The 21,682-nt window shown below is 52.8% G+C and overlaps 1 protein-coding gene and 1 long non-coding RNA gene across 4 annotated transcripts in view; one reads left to right on the forward strand and one right to left on the reverse strand.

Annotated features, from left to right (window-relative positions):
* LOC123032859 overlaps nucleotides 1-21,682 on the forward strand; it is a 33,123-nt gene that overhangs the window by 9,167 nt on the left and 2,274 nt on the right. The window contains exons 2-4 of the long non-coding RNA XR_006416551.1: nucleotides 13,459-13,642; nucleotides 20,990-21,266; nucleotides 21,402-21,649. This is a non-coding gene — a long non-coding RNA (uncharacterized LOC123032859). The remainder of the gene's footprint in view (nucleotides 1-13,458; nucleotides 13,643-20,989; nucleotides 21,267-21,401; nucleotides 21,650-21,682) is intronic.
* Nucleotides 1,845-20,546, reverse strand: SELENBP1 (selenium binding protein 1). Of its 3 annotated transcripts, none has more exons than XM_044449037.1 (12): nucleotides 20,440-20,546; nucleotides 13,095-13,148; nucleotides 12,400-12,512; nucleotides 11,158-11,343; nucleotides 10,663-10,783; nucleotides 9,675-9,857; nucleotides 9,168-9,346; nucleotides 7,085-7,163; nucleotides 6,140-6,261; nucleotides 5,451-5,543; nucleotides 4,424-4,542; nucleotides 1,845-4,247 (listed from the first exon to the last, which is right to left on the reverse strand). In XM_044449037.1, exons 1-12 carry the CDS (start codon nucleotides 20,441-20,443, stop codon nucleotides 4,085-4,087), a joined length of 1,416 nt encoding a protein of 471 aa, XP_044304972.1. In that variant the 5' UTR covers nucleotides 20,444-20,546; the 3' UTR covers nucleotides 1,845-4,084. The 3 variants fall into 3 exon arrangements, with proteins under 3 accessions (XP_044304972.1, XP_044304973.1, XP_044304971.1); XM_044449038.1 differs by lacking the exon at nucleotides 20,440-20,546 and adding an exon at nucleotides 17,457-17,476; XM_044449036.1 differs by lacking the exon at nucleotides 20,440-20,546 and having other exon boundaries at nucleotides 13,095-13,359.

The following is a 21,682-nucleotide window of genomic DNA, read 5'->3' on the forward strand; positions in this document are numbered from 1 at the left end:
GGGCAACTTCCACCCAAAGCCTTCTAGGCTCGCGATTCTGCCTTGAAACTAAGCGCGCGCCACCATGCACTCTCTCTGCTTCCAAAATTGCCGCCGGAGTAGATTCAGTGAGAGATTCTCTTCCCTAGGATACTGGAACCTAAGCTGATTGGTGGGAGATTCAGGACAGATAAAAGGAATAAACTTCTTTGCACTTAGTCAAACAATGGGATTCTCCGCGCGGGGATGGCCGCCAGTTCGGATGGTTTGAAAAGGGGATGGGCAAATTTATGAAGCAGGAGGGCTCCCAGTGGCTACTGGCCTTGCTGGCCATGTGCTGGCCCTTTATCTGCCACACAGGAGGATGAGCCTTCGTCTACCTGCGTGAGGTGATCACACCTGAGAGAAGACACAGGGGAGCTTTCCCTTCCAGTCGATCCAGGTTTCCCCACACCGATTTAATTAAGGTGACTGTGCAATTTCCAGTTCGCTCGCTAGGGCTCAGCTCCTGGGTCTTGTCCCTGTCCCAATTTCGTACCTTTTGGGAGAGGGTTTGCGTGGTGCCCCCTGTCCTGAGTCTCTCTCCTACCTGTGAGGCGGGAGGCAGCTCTTGGCCTGCATTGACCCCAAGCTGGGAATCCCCCCAAGGAATGCCTGCTGGTCTGAAACCCCGAACGGGAGCAGCGGTGTGGGCAGAGGAAGACTGTGGTGGCCCGGGAGGAGCGAGGGCTTTTCCCTGCGCTGCCAGGCGGCCTCGTGCGAGGCCCAGCCGGACGTCGGCCTCGGCCAGGGATGTCGCGGAGCCACGGGCAGGTCCCATCGGCCTCCCGTCTGCAGCGCACACAGTGCGGACACCGCCTTCACTCCCCAGGTTGCTTGGGCTCCTCGCTTCATCGGTTGCCCAGTAACCAGAGTTCTCGGGGCGATACACAAATTAAAGCGATCGCTCCGCTGAAACGAAAGTCGACAAATGCACAAAATCCATCTAAAACAGGAAATCTCTCTCAGCAGCCTTCATGTACAAGCAATGCTGCCAGAATAAGACCAAACCTCCCCGCCACACCACGGTGAAACCACCGCGAAACACAAAAAATGCTCTATCAGAACAATTTACTTTTAAAGCACAAGTCAAATCATTGGGTTTTTAGTTTGCCTGCACGTTCTCCTACCCGACGGGCAGGATTTTACTAGACATCTGGACAACAGTGTCTTCATTGTGTAACCTCCTCTGGCTTTTCGCTTGCCAGAAAAAGAAAATTTGTTAAGGAGGAAAAGACTGTCTAAAAGAGATTTTGCCTGCCTTGCTCAGACCAAAGTCTGGCTGGATGCTTCCAAGGAGGCTTGTAATGTGAAGTGGTTTGTTCTGGAGTCATCGTGTCTCCCATTCACAGGTCCTTGGAAAACAAAAATTCTGAGTTTTGTTCTGATTGCCGAGAGCCCTGGATAAGCTCATGTGTGTGTATCCGCTCCTTTTTTAAAGCCTTTTTGGTGTGGGCCACCAGTGCTGCACCCTGGGGCAGTGCATTTTTTGGACTAATTATGCATGCAAAATATCCTGACTTTGCAGTCCTAAATTTAACATGATGGTGTATTTCATGACCACGGACTGCTTTAATGGTTGGCGGCTGTGCGCCAACACTCGAGTTGAAGGAAGGAGAAAACAGCTGGCTGTTGGGAAAAGTATTTGGTTGTCGAACAAACAAACAAACAAACAGGTAAGAAAGAGAGAAAAAGAAAGTGTAGCAAAGCAACTATTTTTATTATTTGTGTGGTTTGTAAATCATCTCAGCTACAGTAGGCAGTTCAGTGTGTACAAGATTTTAGGAATGATAGTGATTTTCAGAGCAAGAAAGGAAATTTGAAAGGAATTCGTTAGACTTTTGTCTTAGCAACTTAAGGATGCAATGCTTGGACAGGACAAGGGCTTGGAGTAGTTTTCCTGGGCACCGCAGGGACATGTCAGCTCGATGAAAGGATGCTGAATTGTAGCTGGCCATACACCGAGTCCCAACACAGAAATGACTGTGCCGCTGGTTTATTTAAAACCTCATATTCTAAAGGTGGAAGCAGACACCTTTTCTACACAATTTGAGCAGTCTGAGATCTTTTCTAACTGGCCTGCCTTCTCCCAGGAGGATTCTTGTTTGGCAGAGAATTTTCATTTTCAACCTTTTTTTCTTATTTGGGGGTGAGATATTAAACTACTGCAAGACTGGATTGGCTTTTCGGCCCCGACGAGGCGACTTTTCGTTCCAGGGCTTGTGCGAAGTGCGAACAATGGTGCCCTCTTGTGGCAAAACGTATTATTGCATAAGGAGCAAAGCCCTGTTTTGCATCTGGCAGCCGAGTTCCTTCGGGACTTCATCTTAAACTCTGGATTTACATGGACGTATTCTCGGTGAGTGTGAATGTTCAAGAGGGAAGATCAATGGTTGGGACTGTACACTGATAATTTTTGGCTCTCTGCCCTTTTAAAGGTCCATAGCAAAGGAACAATCCTATGGAAGCAGAAAAGAAAATACTTCTATGAGGGAGGAACTGAGAACCCCAATCGGAAGCCTCATCTGGGTACATGAAAACTGCCAGGGCTGGTGCAGTGCCCCTGGAGGCCCACACCAGGGTGGACAAAAGATCTCCATGTTTGCAACTTCAGTTCCCAGCATTCCTGATCTCTGGCTATGCCGGCAGGGGATTCTGGGAGTTCGCATCAGAAGCATGTGGCAAGCTGCTTCTGCCGCAAGCAGGCTGCAGTGATCTGGTTCTTGCACCAAGTTGAAAGGGGAGGGTCTTCAGGGCATTTTGCGGATGAACTTGACAATAAAGGGTGGGGGGGGGGTCCTGGAGTCTGTTCTAGGGAAAGTGCCAGCCGCTGCTTATCCCTGAGTCAAGCATTTTCCACGGCCCCAGCACGATCCACGCAGGAAGCTGTGCAGACACGGGTGCCGCAGGAACCGCTTCAGCACCGGGCAGCCGACCGCACGACGTGGAGAGTAATCGGTGGCCAGGAATCAGGATGCCTACAGACGGCCCCTTTCTCGGGCAGTTCTGGCAACCGGGTGCTGGGGCACAGAAAGCAGGGGGATTGTTGTTGGAAGCAGGGCAGCCTGCTCCAGGAGGAACAGCCCCGGATCCAGCAGGGCTGCCTTTCCATTTCCATAAAAAGGAACCATTTTGCACTCCCAGACTGCTGGAGTGGAAGTTCTCTCTGGCACACGGTCTAGAACAGTGGGCCAAATTGTAGCTTCAAGCTTTTCTAACTACACCTTCGGAGCAGCGCTTCATCCTTGTAGAAACTTGCACAAAAGCTTGGAAATTGGGGTGGAGGGGCTAGTTGAGACCCCAGGAGTGCCGAATGTTTCTGCTGGGATTGTGGTTCTAGACCCGTCTACAATCATCAATCCACTAAGTTTTGATGATCCTGTTTTTCCCCAGCTTGCCTATACTTGTGACTCAAGAACCAAGCTAGTTGAAAGGACTGCCGCCCCTATTCAAACTATTCAATCCGGCTGGACTTTCTGATTCGGGGTTGGGATGTTCACAGGTTGTCACATTCCTTTCTGGGAGCAGAATAGACATACAGGCAAGACTAAACTATGCAGGCTGGAGTGACTCAGGGCAGGTTTATAGAAATAATCAAGCGGTGTAAATTATCCTGGATTACACCATTTAACTTAGAGGCTGGAGGAGGTGCATTTTCAAATACTCTTCCTTGTACAGACACGCCCCAAAAGACCCCCAGGTCCCTGCACATGGACAATTAGCATCTCAAGGAGAAAGCGAATCATGAAACTTTGTATTGTGATACTAGGTTTCTATGCATAAGGGGCTTGGGATGCACTGTTTATTCTAATTTGGCAGGATGCTCAAGCACGCAGTCAACACTGCAACTGAAAAGGTAGAATTCAGTGGAAGCGGGACAACTTCATTTTGTGGATTCTAGGCTGGTGTTCAGTCTGTATCAGGAAGGCAGAACTGCGTGCAAAGCTGTGGAAATGTTACACTGATCTATGTAGAGGCCCCAACTGCATCGATTTTCACACCTGGAGTTAGAAAAAAGGAGAAACCCACACCCTCTGTCCTACTGGGCTCTGCTCCACCAAGGCTCTTAGAGCCAAATATCGGAGGTCGTGTCTCCACCCGGGTAGCGGATCTCGTGGGCAAGAGCGGGGCCCTCCGGCTCTTTCCCAAAGTCCACGAGGAAATCTTTGTTCACGCTCAAGCCACCCTTTTTGGTGTCCACGTCGATTTGCAACATGACGGAGCCTTCCCTAAACAAAGAGGTAGAAACAGGTCATGAGCAAAGGCGGCGATTTCATGGGTGCGGCAAAGCCAGACCCCAGGAGCTTTTGGGGGACCGTGCAGAGTTTCTCTGCCCCTTTGGGGAACCCTTCGCGACATTACGCACAAACCCAGGGGAAGGCCGCTCAAAGGCAAGGCAGCTCACTTGATCATGTCTGGATAGAACTGCTTGTCCCAGCCGCTGTAGAGGGAGGTGCTGACATACAATCTCTTGCCATCCAGACTCAGCTGAATCATCTGGGGGCCGCCATGAACCCGCGTCCCCTGGAGTGGGAGAGAAACCACATATGAGCGGCCTCTGTCCGTTTCAGAGGCGGAACAACAAGTCCCATCGAGCCGGGTCGTGCACGGCACTGCAGTCCGGTCGAAATCAACACGCAGCTCCTCTCATTCCTTTTGAGAGGAGGCCGAAGAGCCCAAGAGAGACGAACGAGGCCTTCCAAGAGTCCCGTGATGAGGAGAATTATTCGCCTCCCTTTCTTCTGACCGAGATGCACGCATGCGTTTAGGGGGACAGAGATCAGGGGACCCAGGGCAGATAAAACAAAGCCCTTTCCACACAATGCATAGTTAGCTTATGGAGCCCCCCACCCTTGGAGGCCACTGGGGGCTTCGGTGACCACCTCAGAAGGACCAGGCACACTCACGGAGGAGGTGACAGATCCAGCCACTCCCGGTGGGCTGTTTGCGTGTTTCTCCCCAGGATTTTCCTTCCTCTGCCTTCCTGCACGTTCCACTGTGTCCCAGTAGAGAGGAAGTGCAAAGGTGCACGAGTTTCTCCTGGCGCGATTTCCAGAAAATACAGAATCGCCCTTGTGCTTAAAAAAAGCCAATGGCGCCGTTGCACCGCGCAAGAGCGGTTCTGGTGGTTGGACAATTTCTCTCTGTGCACCCTCAGACCCCCGAGAGTTGGGGATTACGAGCATGCAGCCAGCGCCTCCCATGGAGAACCGAGCTGGCTTAGACAACTGAACAGAGCAGAGGAAGGCATTGACTGGGGGCGAAACTCTTGAAATTGGCTTCCTAGAAGCTTTTGGTTCTCCCTGCAAGTTCTTAGAGAACAGGATATTGAATTAGGCCGACCTGCGACCTGAACCCATGGGGCTTTTGCTTGCAAGCCACCTGTTCAGTGGATGAATTAACAGCTATATGACGTCGCTCCCATGCTTTACCTTGATGATAAACGGATCCGGCTGGCAGTCCAGTTCTTGGTCCTTGATCACGGTGACTGGCCCTCCTTTGACGACGCTGCCTCCGATAAACACCTGCAGGGACAACCAACGGAATCAGGTGAGGACACACCTACAAGGTGCCCTTTTCTGTCCCAGCCCATGTGGCAGAACCACGTCAATTTATCCCTCGGGACCGTGGAGCTGCCAACCAGTTTTCCTTCAAGAGCCTCTTTGGGGAATCACGGCATTCCACGGAAGGCATGCCCCGGGATCACCAACATCCCCAGCAGAGCACTTTTCTACCATTTCTGGCACTGGACCAGCGGACGACCGACCCCAAAGGAACCTGCTTAAGGCCCATCCCATGTTGGGGCTGCCGTGGGCAGCTGTGAAAGATGGGAATTTCTTTGTGGTGGCACATAGACTTCGCAGAGCCTGCCCAGAGAGATCCACCAGGCCTCCTTGCCACTTCCTGGCAGATGGGTAGCTATTTCATTTTTTCTATTAGTTGCTTTACATATTTCTATATTCTTCCATTGGAATAAAGCCATAAATATTCACATAACCATATATATGTATGCGTGCATGCCCCATATGGACTTCCGGAGGCAGTTAACGTACTGAGGTATGAACAAACGCGAGATTAAGGGAATTGTACAGCTGGGAACTCAACCAAGGCTTGCTTTTACCTGTCCAACCAATTTGGGCTTCCTGGTATTAGTGATGTCATACTGGCGGATGTCTCCATGCAGCCAGTTGCTAAAAAACAGGTACCGATCATCCAGTGAGATCAAGATATCCGTGATGAGACCTTATGGAAAATATGGGAGAGAACCATGAAGCATTTATATATCTCCTAAGATGTCAAGCCCACGTTTGTTGAAATCACCAGTCAGTTCACAAGATTAAAAACAACCACGATAAAATAACGCAAAACCAATCCATCAAAGTATAAAATACCTCGTTAAATTAACCAAGGGCAGTCAGCAAGGGAAATGCCAGGACAACAAGCATGCCGGAAGTCATGGGTGGAAACCCACCATGTCATACGTCTTTGAGCAAATGACCTTACACCAAGAGTACCGCCACACAGAAGGAAGATCAGGGTGGTGTGACAGGAATCCACACGCGTGTGTGGAGCACACGCACAAGCCCCTCGGCAAACACTTCCATTCCCTCCCACCGGTGTTCTTCCTTCCAGCAGCCGAATTTGTGAGGAAGACAGGTCTTTTGTCATGCTGCAGTTCAGCTGTCGCAGCTTGGAATCCCTTCCAGATCTTTGGAAAGTCCCTTGGAGAGCTTCCCAGGGCCAGCTCCAGGGCCCACTCCCTCGGCCAGCCGGCCTTCTCACCATGGACACCAGCCACAGGCCCATGTGCCTCCGCAGCTGTGAAGAGCAGGAGCGATGCCAGGGGGCTTCCAACAGTGGCCCTTGGCAGGTGCCCCGTTACACTGACTTCTGGCACCAGCCCCGGACCTATCCCAGGTAGACGGCCATCCACCTCCCGCCCACCTCTGCTCCGAGCTGCCCTGGAGACTCCCGCCTCTCAAGACTGGGAGGCTGCGTGGAGGGGGAGAGGCGGCCCACCCCGAGACACCCTCCCGCAGCCCTTTCCGAAGCCCGTGGGACTCACCCGGCATGTCTGGCAGGAGCCACCCTTCCACCTTCTTGCTGGGCACCTCGACCACTTTCTCCGCTGCCCAGGTCCCGTTCTGAGAATGGGGCAGTGAAAAGGGAGAGGTGAATTCCTGCAGCCTCCGCAGGGAGGCATGGACGCGTGGCCAGAGCACCGGCCACCACCGTGAGATGAAGGAGCACACCAGCTGCGTAACAGTTGCGCATGCCAGTTTAGCCTAATTCCCTCCTTATCCTTAGCACAGAGAGAGATTCCAACTCAGCAGGGCTCCTGTCTAGGATTTACGGTCAGGCTGCTGGACTTCATAGACCTGGGTTCTAATCCCCAGCTGGCCACGAAGCTTACTGGGTGACTTTTGGGTCACTCGCTCTCAGCCTAACCTCCCTCACAGGGTTGCTGTGAAGATAAAAAGCAGAAGAGGAGAGACTTCTTGTGTTTTTTGGGGGGGGAAAGTCTGGCAAGAAAAATATTAAATTAATGAGCACATGTGCCACCATCTTACGGCTGGGAGGGCTCTGGCAGAGGAGGAGAGAAGGCATTCGGTGAAGGTTCTCCTTGTGCATGGCCGCCTCTCAGCCCCTCCACGCTTTGAAGCCTGCGTGGGCAATGCAGCGATACGTCGCAGAGAATGCAATTAATCTCCGCGGCAGGATTGTCTTGCGATCTTGTGTATTTAACGCCGCGTACACCAAGGCTGCACAAAAGCTGAGCAAACAACTCCCTTGCAATGGGGCAAACAGGGCGGTTAATGATTGCGCTAGCCCAACAGGAGAGAGAACCGAGCCACTTACGGAGACGCGGTGGCAACCGCCACATGCAGCGTTTGGCCTCCGGCCAGGCAGCCACTGTGATTGCACAACCGCCGTCCCTCTGCCGGACGAGCGTTCGCCCCGTCTCTGGCTCGACTCTCCCTCGGCCTCGCAGAGACAGATACGAAGCACTGCCAGCTTCTTATGCTTCCAAAGGCAGAACGCCTGTGCAAGACTTCTGGTCCCAGGAACGACCTGAAACCTTTGGCTCCCTGCCCTCGCTGGCCTCCTGGGTCAGCAAAGCGTTTCTTGGATCCCATCTGAAGATCAAGATCAGACCACTGTGGGGAGGGGGTGTCCCCCAGGCCCCCTCAGCTGCTGGAGGTGCGGTCAGGAGATCTTAGACTCCGGGCTAAGCGGTCTTACTCGGGGTCCGCTCCCCCTTTACATGAGAGCAGGCCTTCCTCCTCTGCCTTCCAATGCGGGAAGGCACCCCTGCCGTGTTTGGGGGCCTTCCTGGTTATTCTGCTCAGCGGCACCCAGGTTAGTGCCCTGACATTCTGCCCTAATGACACCACAGTGAGTTATATTTTCCTTCCTTGCCTCGGCAGAAAGACTGAGGCAAGGAAGAGCATTCCAGGCAAACCTGCCATGGTTCACGCTGCCGTCGCCCCTATGGAAAGGGGGCAGTCTGCAAAACTCATGGTTTGGCAGCAACCCAAACTTAGAGCAGGCAACTTTAGTTAGAAAACAAAATTATACTTAGCTTTGATACTTCTGTACTGCTTAATTATGGTAAAATCCTAAGCCATTGGCCCTTCTAGGCCTCTGTCAAGGTGCAGGCAGGGTAAAATTGGCTTGTTTTCAAGCTACGGGTGCATCACTCTCGGCCATCAGAACTTGCCACCAAATACCGGCACCAAATACCACCACATTTTTTATTTTTTCCCTGGTTGAAAAAGACTAGAAAAGGCACGGAAGGGGAGGAGGCGGGTGCAGAAGCCCATGTCTGGCCTGTGGGGTGTGTTGTGCACCCCAGCAGGAACCCAAGCCCAGGAAGAGCAAAACGGAAGAGTCAAGCAGAGGCAGGAAACACATCCGGTTCCTAAGACTGATTACGCCTCCTGAAACCAGAGAAAACGGGTGGGCCTTCTCACCCAGAAAGACGATTCTGAGCCGTCCTGGCTGCCTAGCCACGATCTTGGTTCTGGGCTTTGCATCTGGAACCCTCTGCTTGTAAGAACCAAGTCTGCATTATTTATTTATTATTTATCTGGAAGACTTCTATGCCGCCCCATCCGCAAAACCCGTTCAGCCACTCCTGCCTTTACCCCATCCTTGTAGAAACGATGGATCACACTGGTGAGGGCACAGCCGATGAAGCCCTCTGCCGCGTCAGGGTTGTGGAGAAACCGGATTTCCAGCGGGATGGAGTTTTTCCCCACATCGATCGACTGGATGAGCTTGTGGGTGGTCCAGTCCCACACATTGATGTTCCCACCGTAGCAGCCTTCAAAAATGAAGGGGGTCGAATGAAGATAACAAGGCACGAAGAGCAGCAAAGCAAAATCTACTTCAGAGACACAGAGTCCCTGGCCCTGGGATGCGCCTTTCCCTTGCCGTATTGTTCTGCGCCTTCCTGGCTTTCCTGCCGTTTTCCCCCAATCCCATAGGAATGCCTTTCCTAAGGCTTGGGGCCTCCCTGTGCAAGTCGTGTAACCTGCCAGTTTGGCAAGGCACCTGTTTCTGGATTCTCTGCAGAACTAAGCTTCACACATCGGCTTTTCCCTGGGAGGCTTCTTTCTTTGCCTTCCTTTCTGTTGGACTAGTTTGCTTACCTTTTTGCAAATCGGCTGGATTAAACCCGTTGGCCAGGCACTTCGGTACGCCCCATTCCGTGCTCATCAAGACGTTGTGTCTCGGCTGGTACCAGAAATCGTAGCCCAGCGACGGGACCTTGGATCCTTTCTCCCAGTTCCCCTTCACCTCAAAGGTCTCCCCATCCAGCAGGATGAAGCCACCTGAGAGCAGCAGTGATAAGAAGGACTGTCACTCACAAGGAGCATTTCCTGAAAACATCACCGTGTCTTGAAACGCCCTAGCAGGGCTGTTCCAGTGACCCACCAGAATGCGAGCATTTCAGCATCCTGCACATATTGGCCTCCGCCATTTTTCCAAACAGCTTTCCTTTCCTTTCCTTTCCTTTCCTTTCCTGCCTTGCCCTTGCCCTTGCCCTTGCCCTTGCCCTTGCCCTTGCCCTTGCCCTTGCCCTTCCTTCCTTCCTTCCTTCCTTCCTTCCTTCCTTCCTTTTAATGAACTTTATTTTTTGATTTCTATCCTGCCTTTTTCCTACAAAGGGCTCAAGGCAGCTCACATCATTCTCCTCCTCCATCTTTTCCCCACAACAACAACCCTCTGAGGTAGGTTGGGCCGAGAGCCTGTGACTGGCCCAAAGTCACCCAGTTGGCTCCATGGCCGAGTGGAGACTCGAACCCAGATCGTCAGAGTCCCAGTCCCAGGCTCTTAACCACGACGCCACACTGGCTTTGCAGTTCTAGCCCTTCTGTTTGCAAAACAACAACCGTTTGAGATCTGGGAAGTAAGGGGTAGCGGAATGTAATTTCCCGTCCTCTGGGAGAGAAGACCTATCTTGGTAAAGTATCTGCAGTTGCAAAATAAATGAGGCAATGTGAAAACATGATGCAAATCTCCACACTTCTCCGAGAAGTAAGGCTTTCGCGGTGCTGAGCAGGGTCTTGCTCTGCTCACACGCAGCCAAGGCCGCCACCTGCGAGGCCCTTGGGCGGCCCCTTCTCAAAGAGATACCTTTTCCGTTGCCAGAAGGGTCTCCCATGGTGCTGATCATGATTTCACCGGTGCCGAGGCAGTGAGTCGTGTGAGGGTTGGCCAGGTTACACTTCCAGAATACGTCGATGGGCTCAACAGCCTAGAGAAAAAGGTGCCTGCGGTCAGAGCGAGGCTTCTGGCGGTTCGAACACGCATATTGGGCTACAGGCCCCCAGGACCAGAATTGTGCTCCTCTCCACTGGAATGCAGGCTCCAAAAGTTTCTCGGAAATTTAATTCCGTGCTTAACCGGCAAGAGGTTCTGAAAACTCCTGTAGCAACCCCAGCGCCAGCGGTGCCCTCCGTCCTTGTCTTGCGATGGCCCGAGTTTCTTCCCAACGGATTTGGATGCCGACTGAAAATGGCTGCACGCCATGCTAGGCCAATGAGATGTCCCATAGCTCAGTTTTGGCTCAGTTTTCTGGGGAGGCCTATCCCCCAGAACTTGATGCTGTCATAAGGTATAAGCCCGTACCTTGTATAGCCTGGGGGCTCGCGAATCAGTGCCTGTATCGATCACGTAAATCCGCGAAGAGATCAAGCTGGGAAGGATCAGCCTGTTCCGCTTCTTGGTCGTGTCCCCAAAGCAGCTGCTGCAGGCGTTCCACCCCGAATGGTGCAGCTCATCGTTGACGTTGGGCATCGGCAGGCGATGGATGACCTAGGACACAGCGCAGTCGCGGTTTCAGGCGGAAGCGCGGGACCTCCAGCTTACGGACTGGAGTCTGCAGCTCCCTCATCTGGCTTGCCAAACTCCCTGGCCTGGTTTGTGGCTTCATCACGTGAAGCGGAGAATACAGTTGGCCTCTCTGACATCAACCGGGGGGGGGGGGGGGGGGGGACCTGGCTTTGCTATCACCTGCCCAAGGAGAGAGTTCCTTGCCTAAGCATCGCTCGTGTACGGTGCCCTGTAGCAGTGGACAGATCTGGCTGCGTGCGATATTTCTTTGCACGGCAGGGTCTTTCAAACGCTGCTACGCAAACGAATGGACAAGGTGCCTTGTCAAACCAGTCGAACAAACCACCGGCCTCCTTCACCAAAGTAAACAAACCATTTAGTAACCGGAGTCACTCAAGTGTTACTGGGAGTCACATCTGGGGGAAAATGCCTAGCGTTCTTCAGGCAGAAAACGTACAGTTCTGCCAGAAAACATCTCCGACAGCCCGATCCACTCAGTTTCTGACTTCTAACCCTGTCAGAAACGAGGACGTGTCAGTTCTTATCAAGTGTGTGATGTAGGGTTTACCTTTCCCCCATCAGAAAGTAGCAACTAGGAGGAATTTCGAAATCGTTGTATTATTTGCTAGCCCATAATCTCTGAAGAAATGCCACAAATATGGATAATCCACACTTAAGGGCTGGGAGTGGCTTGTGGTTTGGCTGAACCCGGCCTCCGTCACAAAACCCGTTGCATCACCCGCAGTTCGTAAGCACCTCGTAAGCTGTACGTCTCTCTGCAGGGAGCTTTTGCACGTGGAAGCGAGCCACACCTGCAACCTAAATTGGGCTAATTCGTTCAGGTCCTCACACCTGCTTTCGCAGCACGTCCAGACAAAGCCTCAGTGCATGTCCAGAGGTTCCCCCAACACCCTCCTTGGACAGAACCGAAGCCATTATAATTTTAGGAAGCAGCTTCCTGGGAGAGGAGCAGACACTGGTGCTCGTTCCAGGGCAGCAGTGCCACGAAAAGCCGGTTCTGCACTCAGCAAAACATACCTGGCAGTAGGTGGGGGAGTTTGGATCCACGTCCACAGTGGCCAGGTAATCCGGCTTCTTTATTCCTGTGTTCCGGTAGATGCAGGGCAGGTATACAATTTCTTCCCGGGGACCTTTTCAAAGGCAGAATAAATCTGGTGTTTGCTCAGGCGGAAGAAAGCCCCAGGCACACGAAGGGGAAGGGACAGGTCTTACTAATGCCGAGGGCACATGGGTCGTGATGGCCACACCGTGGACTTGCCGAGGTCTCCCGGTGAGGCAGCCCCTGGTGTGGCTGCTGGTTGGGCCGAGAGGCAGGGAGTGGGCCAGAAGCACCCGGTGGACTCGGTGGCGGAGCACGAACACAGCTCTCTGGAGCCCAGCCAGCACTTTTCCCCAGCCCCACATAAAAACGTTGCGTCTCTAATTATCAAATTTTGGAAGAGGGTAATCTCGGAGGCTCTTGTACCCAGAAGTTCCGCAAAAAACAGGATCCATTATCTGCTGTGCCAGATGCAGACGGCAACTGAAAACGAGTGTTCTCTCCTTAACACATGCGCTTCTCTTTCCTGGGGGCCACAGGTCTCACCCTGATAAACTCTGTCTGCTTTCCCACTTGTGGAGACCTCCTTGCAAGGCTGGCTGGCTGCAGAAGCGTTCATTCAACAAACAAGGACCCCGTGCCTTGGATTCTGAGGACAGAAGGGTTGCCTTACCTTTCATCGCGTCCAGGGGGGTTTTGTACCCAGGGCCACACGCTCCACATTTCGCTGCAAAACAAAACATTCGTGGGAGGGTCAAAATGCTCCAGAAAGCCTTGGGACCCGTGTCCCAAGAGACATCTTTTCTGGATACAGAAAGCATTTTGATGTACGTGTCTTTTGAAGAATTCACTAGGTTTGGACAGGGGAATTCTGTGGGGAAAAGATGGGGAATGATGCAGAATTCAGCTTCCAGTGTCTTGACTTTTTTTTATTAAAAAGTGAAAATCAAGTTTCTAGACCTTATGACTACAGAAGTAAAAACATCAAATCAACAAGATTAACACATTGGCATGCTCACTTGTCTTCTTTATTGCAGCAACCAGCTTGCCTTGTTACCAAATATTAACATTCACACAACCCTGACTAACCAGCTAGATCTTGGAAGACGCAAGGGAGACCGATGCCAACATAAGAACCGCGCCACCCGTGGGCACAGGCAAATGTTCACGGAAGGCGATCCCTGCCTGCTGCGGACCTTCCACCCCGTTTCTACGATCATGGTAAGCGGCTGAATGCCTTTCTTTATTTCTCGCTCCCAGCCAGGGTGTTGCTCAGAGCGCAGCAGTGGATTCTGATCTGACTTGTTCCTGTTTAACTGGTGTTGCTCAGCTGGAGGAATTGGGGGTCTTTCAGACCTACCAAATTTGACTTCCTGTGTTTCGAACCCTATTCATACGGGATGCGACAAATATCAGAGATTATTCACGCCGTTTATTCCATTGTATTTACGCCCTGCTTTCCCCGCCCTCCTTCAGGGAACCCAGAGCGGCTTCTGGGGTTCCCCTCCTCTCCCTTTTATCCTCACAACAACAGCCATGTGAGGTCGGCTAGGCTGAGAGGCAGCAACTGGCCCAGTCACCCGCGGGCTCCAGTGGCCCTGACGGGGGCAGAACCCAGGTCCTGCCCGAGCTGCAGTCCAGCTGCCCTGGCTCTGGCCCTCCAATCGCATCTCTGTGGGGGGTGCTCCACACTGCCCCTTTGCCAGAATCAGTGGCTGACACACACTCTGGAGGAGCAAAGGGGTAAGCCACTTCCAGGTGCGGGTCGGTGGAAAGCCAATCCAGTACTCGGATTCCCTGGGGCTGTTAAAACGAGCAGGACAAAGGTCGGAAAGCCCTTGGCAATGTACACACAGCGAATCAATCCAGGCAGTTCGTTTCCCTCTCTTTTTTTTCTTTTGGTGACTGTCTCTTCTCTGGGAAAAATCGTAAGAAGCTCCAGTTACCTGCAGTTGCTAAAGGAAGCATTCAGGTGATAGAAGCCCCCTCTCCGCAATGAGCGGGGAGCTGTTTGCCGAGCGGTCCCGCCCAGGAGCTGCTGTTCCTTACAGCATGCGTGGCTTTAGAAGGGAAATTAGGCAAAACCATAGCAGCAAAGAGGTCTGTTGCCTGGTATTAGCCCTGCTGGCTCAATGGAGCCTCCATGTGCAGGGGAAGTATACCTTCCAAAAGCAGATGCTGAGGACAGATAGGAGGTGCCTGGCTTTGTGCCCTGCTTGAGGGCCGTCCAGCGGGTTGGCCACAGTTCGAAACGAGGTTTGAAACAAGTCCAGATGGACTTTTCCACTGCACTAGCGATGGTGATCTCAGAGTGTGGACAGGGGTTCCTTGTGGGGGGAGTGGGTGGCGAGGCTTTTTTCTTGCCCTCTCCTGATCCTCGAGCCCAAGGGGGTCAAGGGGGCTGGCGGGACATTTCGGGCCACTAAAAGGAAGGGCTTCTTTTCCTGGCACATCGTCAGAAGACGGAATATTCCATGGGGAGCAGTGAGGGTCACTCGCACGGAGGACACATCCATGGCTCCCAGTCTGGGTGGCTCTGTGCTACCTGCAGCACCCGTGTGCCTGCACACCCACTGCTGGGGCACATGGGCAGAAGGGTGCCGTTGCACCTGCGCCCCGCTTGCAGGTTTCGTGTGAGCAGAACGCCGCACTGGCCGTCCGGTCCCAGGGCTCTGCCTCTGCTCTCCGATCCACAGCTCTGCCACATTTAAGGCCAGCGATGTCCCCACAGATCCAGGGAGAGCAGCACAAAGAGAGCATGGAAACCTGCTCTTTATCACACGCATCAAGATGCTCTTTATCACAGCAGTCAGCTGCAGTGGAAGTTTGGCCCCAGGCGTCTTTCAGATCCAGAAGTCCCTCATTCGCTCCTCACCTTCCTGGTCATCAGCTTCACAAGGGGTCTTGTCATGCAGGTGGGTGGACACAGACCTCAGTGGCGCTTGCAGGGCCACCACAGGGAACGGGCCCCAGCCAGGTCTGTGGGGGGAGCCCCTGCCACAGCCCCCCCCCCGGCGCTCCCCAGCCACGAGGGACCACAGCTCCCCACATTCCCCACCCAGCGCTGTGCCGCAGCGGTTAGGGTGTTGCCCACTTCCTAAGCTTTGATAGCTCCACAATTAAGAGGAACTCAAGGTTTTTAAAACCCAGAGCTGGAAGTTCAGAGAGGGGTGTCTGTCTGAGAGAAGGCTGGCCTCCATGGTCCCAAGAGCTTTTCAGCTGCACCTCTGAAAAAGCCGCACGTCCACCCTGGCCTTGAATTTAACCGTTTGCCCCAGATTTTACCATGCGGTGTTACTTCCCAGATTTCTTCCTGGTACATTGCAACAGCCTGGTGCAATCTTTGCTTTTGCGATGCACTGAAATGTTTTATAAGGTGTAACTGTCTTCTTTATCTCTGCACAACCAAGAGGCAGTAGCTAATCTGTTACAAGCACCACCAAGTGGGCATCTTCTGCCTTATCTTTACAACTTCTAAGCCCTTTTTTGCTGGGTGTGCTGCAACAGACCAATCTGGCTAGAATTTGGCAGCCTGCTTGAATAAGTCACACATTAAACAAAAGAAGAAAAAGGAGAGGAGAGAAGCATGAAATGGTTTTATAGCAGCAATAAGCTGAAGAAAGATATTTGCATTGTGGCTGGATCAAGAACCTGCCTTTCAGATCGCTGTTAAAAAACAATTTTCACATGGGGCAGAATATAGTAAACATGTTATTTTCCATGATTTAGAAACAGGTCTCATTATAGTATTCGGCTTTTTTGCAACTGATCATGCTGCTGGCTCCTGTCTGGTGTCTGAGCGACCACAGTGCCTAGAACCCTGCTTGTCAAAACTTTCCCCCAGTGCAAAGAGGAACCCTCTAGGTTCTCCCAACAGCGCCAAAACTCCTCTCCAGCGCTGTCGTCTAGTCCATGGGTCCTGCTGGTGTCCTGCAGATGTGCTGGCCAACAACTCCCATCATGACTGGGGAGGATAAGACTTGTAGTCCAACCCATCTGTGGAGCACCGGGACAGGAATGGCCGATTTAGCCTGCATTACAGCAGTTTTCTGCCCAAAATATCACTAAGATCTCTCTTAGTTTTCTGAAACCAAGATAAATTACATCCGCAGCATTCCCGCAATCCACTAAGCTAGCAACCCTTTCGAAAGAAGACAGAGAAGGTTTGGCAAATCCACACTGGCTCACACTAATCATTGCATTGTTAGCAAGGGCTCCGTTGTCATCTACCCCTGGTCTCCCCCAGCACCGAAGGGAGAGGCCACAGCTTCCCAGTTCTTCCTTTTTGCCCCTTTTGAAAATTGGCCTCTCCCCAGGTCAGGATCACCTTGAACCCACTAGGCACATAAGTTACTCTGGAGCAAAGCCTTCAAAGTGTTTGCAGTCCCAGAGAATTACTTCCCCAGGCGCATACAGAGGCCAAATTGTGGCACAGTTCAGCTCTCATGTTACCTGTGCGCATCCCACCCTCCCTCCTGAATAGCAGCCCGTTTCTTCCTCATGGCTCAGACCCTTCCAAATCCTCTTATGGCGTGTCCTGCCACCCGCTGCCAGCCTCACCCTGTTCCGTATCTTTGCTTTCTTTAGCCAAACAAGTCTGGGCCGCTCGTTTGCCCCCGTCTTGGCTTTGTCAATGTTCGTTGCCTGCCAAACCTTTTCTGTGCAGCCGCAAGGGAGCGGTTTCAGGTATTCCCTGTGCTGTGTTTGCGCTGGAGCGCAGGGGCCCGAGAGCTGAACCGGAACACCAGCGGATTGGGTCCTATTCCCTCGTGAAGCTCGCTGGGTGACTTTGGGCCAGTCGCTGCCTCTCTGCCTCACCACAGGGTCATTGTGAGGATAAAATGGAGAGAAGATGACAACCTGGGGAAGCTGCTCTGGTTTACTTGCAGGAGGAAAAATGGCTGGATAGAAATAGAAGGGGAGGTGGGATATCTCATCCCTTTGGGGCGTCCTTTCCCCATCGCCTTTTCTAGCTCTAGAATCCTGCCTGGTCTTTCTTGGTTTACTTAAGGCAGGGGTCTCAAACTCAACTTACCTGGGGGCCGCTGGAAGTAGAGGCTGGGCGAGGCTGGGCCGCAGCAAGCATTCCACCACTGCGGTGGTGGTGGGCCGCCCATCCCGGCAATTGGCCCGCGGGCTGCAAGTTCGGGACCTCTGACTTAAGGTGTGGCCCTTGACAGGCTTAGAGGGAAGGAAAAATATTGCAACTCCAGCATTGTTACTTCACTTCTTGGCCAAATGCCAGAGTGTAGGGCATGGAATAATCAATTCAAGTTGCGACAACCCAGATTCAGGCTGGATATCAGGAAAAGCTTTCCCAGTGTCAGAGCAATACAGCAGTGGAACCAGCTGCCTGGAGAGGTGGGGGGGCTCTCCCACACTGGGGACATTCAAGGAGAAACTGGGCAGCCATCTGAGTGGGGTGGAGTGAACTGGTGTCCTGCAACAGCAGGGGGTGGACTTGATGGCCTTCATGGCCCCTTCCAACTCTGCTATTCTACGATTCTTTGACAAAACAGCTCCGGGACTGTTTGTAAAGTTCAAGCAGAAAACCCCACCCTGAGGTTTTCACTTACACAAAAGAGGGTTCCATTACACACACACACACACACACACACACAGAGAGAGAGAGAGAGAGAGAGAGAGAGAGAGAGGAGAATGGACACATTAAAATGACATTTTAAATGCTTCCCTGCACAAGGAGGGCTTTACTAACTTCTGGAACCTTCTTAATGAGGAAGTGAGGCAAGACCCTCTCTGTAATGCCCGGCTACAGGTATCGCAAGGCGTGCTGGGGAGGCTGGGCGAGGGCATTCAGAGGGGTGGGCTGAGATGTCACCCCTCTGCTTTTATTTTCATCAGCCCCAGGGGAAGCTGTTTCTGTTCTGAACTGTTGTGTGAGCTCGGTATGGACTGGATGAGGGCCAGTAAACCGAGGCTCAGTCCAGATAAGAAAGAGGTGCTGTTGGTGGATAGACTGTCTGGGGACTTCCACCTGTCCTGCACGGGGTTGCACTCCCCGGAAAGGACAGGCTCTGTAGCTTGGGGGTGCTGCTGGATTCAGGTAGACTCTGCCCAGGAGTGCCTTCCTTCAGCTGCGGTTGAGACACCAACTGTGGCCTTACCTGGACAGGTAGGGCCTGGCCACAGTGGCACACCACCAGGTGACCTCTGGACTGGACTGCTGTAATGTACTCAGAGCGGGGCTGTCTTTGAAGACGGTCCAGAAACTTCCGCTGGTTCGGAATACGGCTGTGCGGCTATTGACCAAAGCTGGTCCATGTGCCTGTATTACATTTTGTATCATCTACCACTGGTTGTGGTCCAGGCCCAATTTAGAGGATTCGTATTGACCTATAAAGCCCCAACTGGCTCGGGACCAGGATCCCTGAAGGAACGCCGACCCACCGACCACGAAGGTCTGGTGCAGAGGCCCTTCTCAAGCAGCCATCCCCCAAAGAGGTGTGGGGCAGCAAATAGAAGAGGGACCTTTTCTGTGGTTTCACCCCACCTGTGGAATAGACTTCCCAGAGAAGTATGCCTGGCACTATTATCCTTCCGGCGACAGGCAAAGACATTCCTATTGTCCAGATATTTTAAAGTTTGAAAAACATTGAATTAATTTTATATTTTTAGGAATTTGAATAATGGCTTTATTACTACCGTACCTGAGTAATTTTAAGTGTATGCTCTGTGCAGTTCCTATAATTGCATTATCATATGCATTTTATCTATTCTTATGATTGGTTTTTATTATTATACTGTGCACTGCCCAGAGAGCCCCCCCAGGACTATGGGCGTGCTTTCCAAATCTAAATCTAAACCATAGATATCACTTTGCATTTATGGCCTGCTCCCCGCACCCCCCACCCCGTTGCAAGGACCCCCAAGAGGCTTACAAGGAAGCCGGCTCCCCGAGTTCCCGTCCAGCACCCTTCCCCACCACCCCACGCAGGTTCAGATTCCAGGCGGCTGATGGAGCGGGCCGTGCGCCTCAGGGCCAGCCCGAATGCTTTAATAAATAATAAAATAAAATAAAATGCGTCAGTCTGGAAAGGACCAGGGCAGCCTTCTCCGTTCCTGCTGCGCCGGGCGCTGGCAACGACCTCTCTGGAAAGAGCCCCGTTCCGCCTCCTCCCTGCCCTGCAAGTGGCTGGACATCCCCCTTGGCCGGACCGTCTTCCAGCATGGCCTCTCCAACCCATAGCGCAGCCGCGGCGCCCCGACTTGTCTGCAGAGGCTTCCCGGCCGAGCCGTTCTCGTTGCACAATTTTGGCACGATCGGCACCGCGCGTTTAGGATTCCAGCCACGCAGCCCAAAAGCGGATCTGAGCGCCGATTACGAGCGCCCTCTGGACTAGGAGGAAGCCCGCCGTGGCACGAAGCGGGACTTACATCAGAGTAAACCAGCGGAGCCTCCGGCTGCATGAAGCCGTAATTACGCAGCTACTCCTCCGAAAGATTAAAGCTGCAGCAACCTTGCGCACACTCGCCTGAGGCTAAAAGTTTTGGAAAGGCACCTCCTCCGGCAGCCTTCGCCAAGCCGGTGCCCTCCAGGCGTGCGGGGCGCGCTGCTCGGCACTCCCGGCCAAAGGGTGCGGGGAAGGCCGCTTGGAAGGGCCGCTCCTGTCCAGCGGTGTCGAGTCCCAGCCCTCGGCACACTCCCGCAGAGGTCCCATGGATGACTTCGGGAGGAAATGCCTGGAGCACAAGCCGTGCAGCCCCGACCTGAAATTCCTCACCGGCACCGGCCCCTCTGCGTTCCGGGGGGCTCGTTCCTGCGCGTGCAAGCCACAGGTTTTGCCGGAGAACCGTTGCACGCCCGCCCGCACCCTCCCGCTTCCCGCAGGGGCGGCTGCCGGAGCTGTGAAGGAAAGAGGAGCGCTCTGCGCAACTTCGCCTGCCGTGCGCCAGCCCCGTGCGCTGCACCTGCAGCCCCCGCCGGGGGACGCTTGGTTTGCGTGCAGGGCAGGGCTGCCTGGGCAAGCTGGCCAAAAGCGAAGGGCGGCGTCTCTTACCCATGCTGGGCCCCGCTCACGCCTGCTCTCGCTCTCCTCGGACCGTGTTGCAACCCGAAGGAAGGAAGGAGGGAGACCACAGACCCGGGAGCGCTCCGAAGGATCCTATATATCGCCTCGAATGGGTGGAGAGGAGGCGTGCTTTGTGGAAGGAGCTGTTAAGAGGAGGGAACGGAGCACCGAAGGAGGAGGGAGCTAGGAGTAAAATCTGGTTGGTTCCACTCTTGGTTTGTTTGTTTGTTCTCCGGTTTGGATTATATTTCGGCTTCCCTGCTGATGAGCATGCGCCTGATTCCTCTGGAGCTTCAGGGAAAGCAGCAACTTGCCCTTAGGATCAAAACAGGGAAACATGACTTCCTTTGAGAGAGAAAAAGTCTTTGCTCTGGGAACTTTTCAAAACATTCAGCGGCCCTCTGCTCACGCTTGCGTTTTGGAAGTGGAAGGCAGTTTCGCATTCCGATATGAAATGAAGCGGCTCCATTTTTCTATAAAATAATAATTCACAACTGTCTTTCTGTGACTTTTATTATATTGGTTCATTTCGTCCTAGGAGCCGTAACCCAAGCCTTCGAACTCTGATCTGTTGTTTGAAGGTGCACCCTTTTCTGCCCGTTTCCCCATCGATGGCGAACCTCCCAGTTCATGGACCAAATTCCATTTCTTCTCCACGGAGGGCCACCCCAGTGACGCAGAGGGCCAAGCGCATGAGTGGGCAGGACAAAAGACCAGAAATATCAGCCTATCTGAGCTTAAAACTAAGAGAGGTGTTTCAGTCTTTCAGAACAGCAGGTGGGCGGCAGCCTTACCATATGGAAATAAAAGCCCCGGTGAGTCTAAAGCTATAATTTTTGTAATTTCCTTTTATTCTTTTTTGTGTTTGATACTGGGCACTGAATGCAAAGACCAGCTTGGTTGAAATATGGATAAACGGCGACCCCCTTTGTGTGTTTTTGGATTCACAGAGTGGAGCCCGTTTTTGTCGTTAGCACATGGTGCGCACAAGCATATATTTACCCCTTCGTTACGGTTTGCTAGAAGGTGCTTTGTCAAACTGCCGTCTTCTGTCCATCTGTGGTATTCCTGGAGGTCTGCAGACTGGATGCAGTTTGGGCTTTGTTGTTAACATTTGAAGAATAAAAGAACACCCCGAATGCTCAAGGCAAGCATCCTCTCCCAGGCTCATGTGCGTGGCTCATGGAAAAATGCCAAGGTGTGAGATTGTGGCTTGTCAGGCTGAAATGCA

The sequence above is a fragment of the Varanus komodoensis genome, unplaced genomic scaffold, assembly GCF_004798865.1.
Source record: "Varanus komodoensis strain SLA01 unplaced genomic scaffold, ASM479886v1 scaffold57, whole genome shotgun sequence".
NCBI classification, from domain to species: domain Eukaryota; kingdom Metazoa; phylum Chordata; class Lepidosauria; order Squamata; family Varanidae; genus Varanus; species Varanus komodoensis.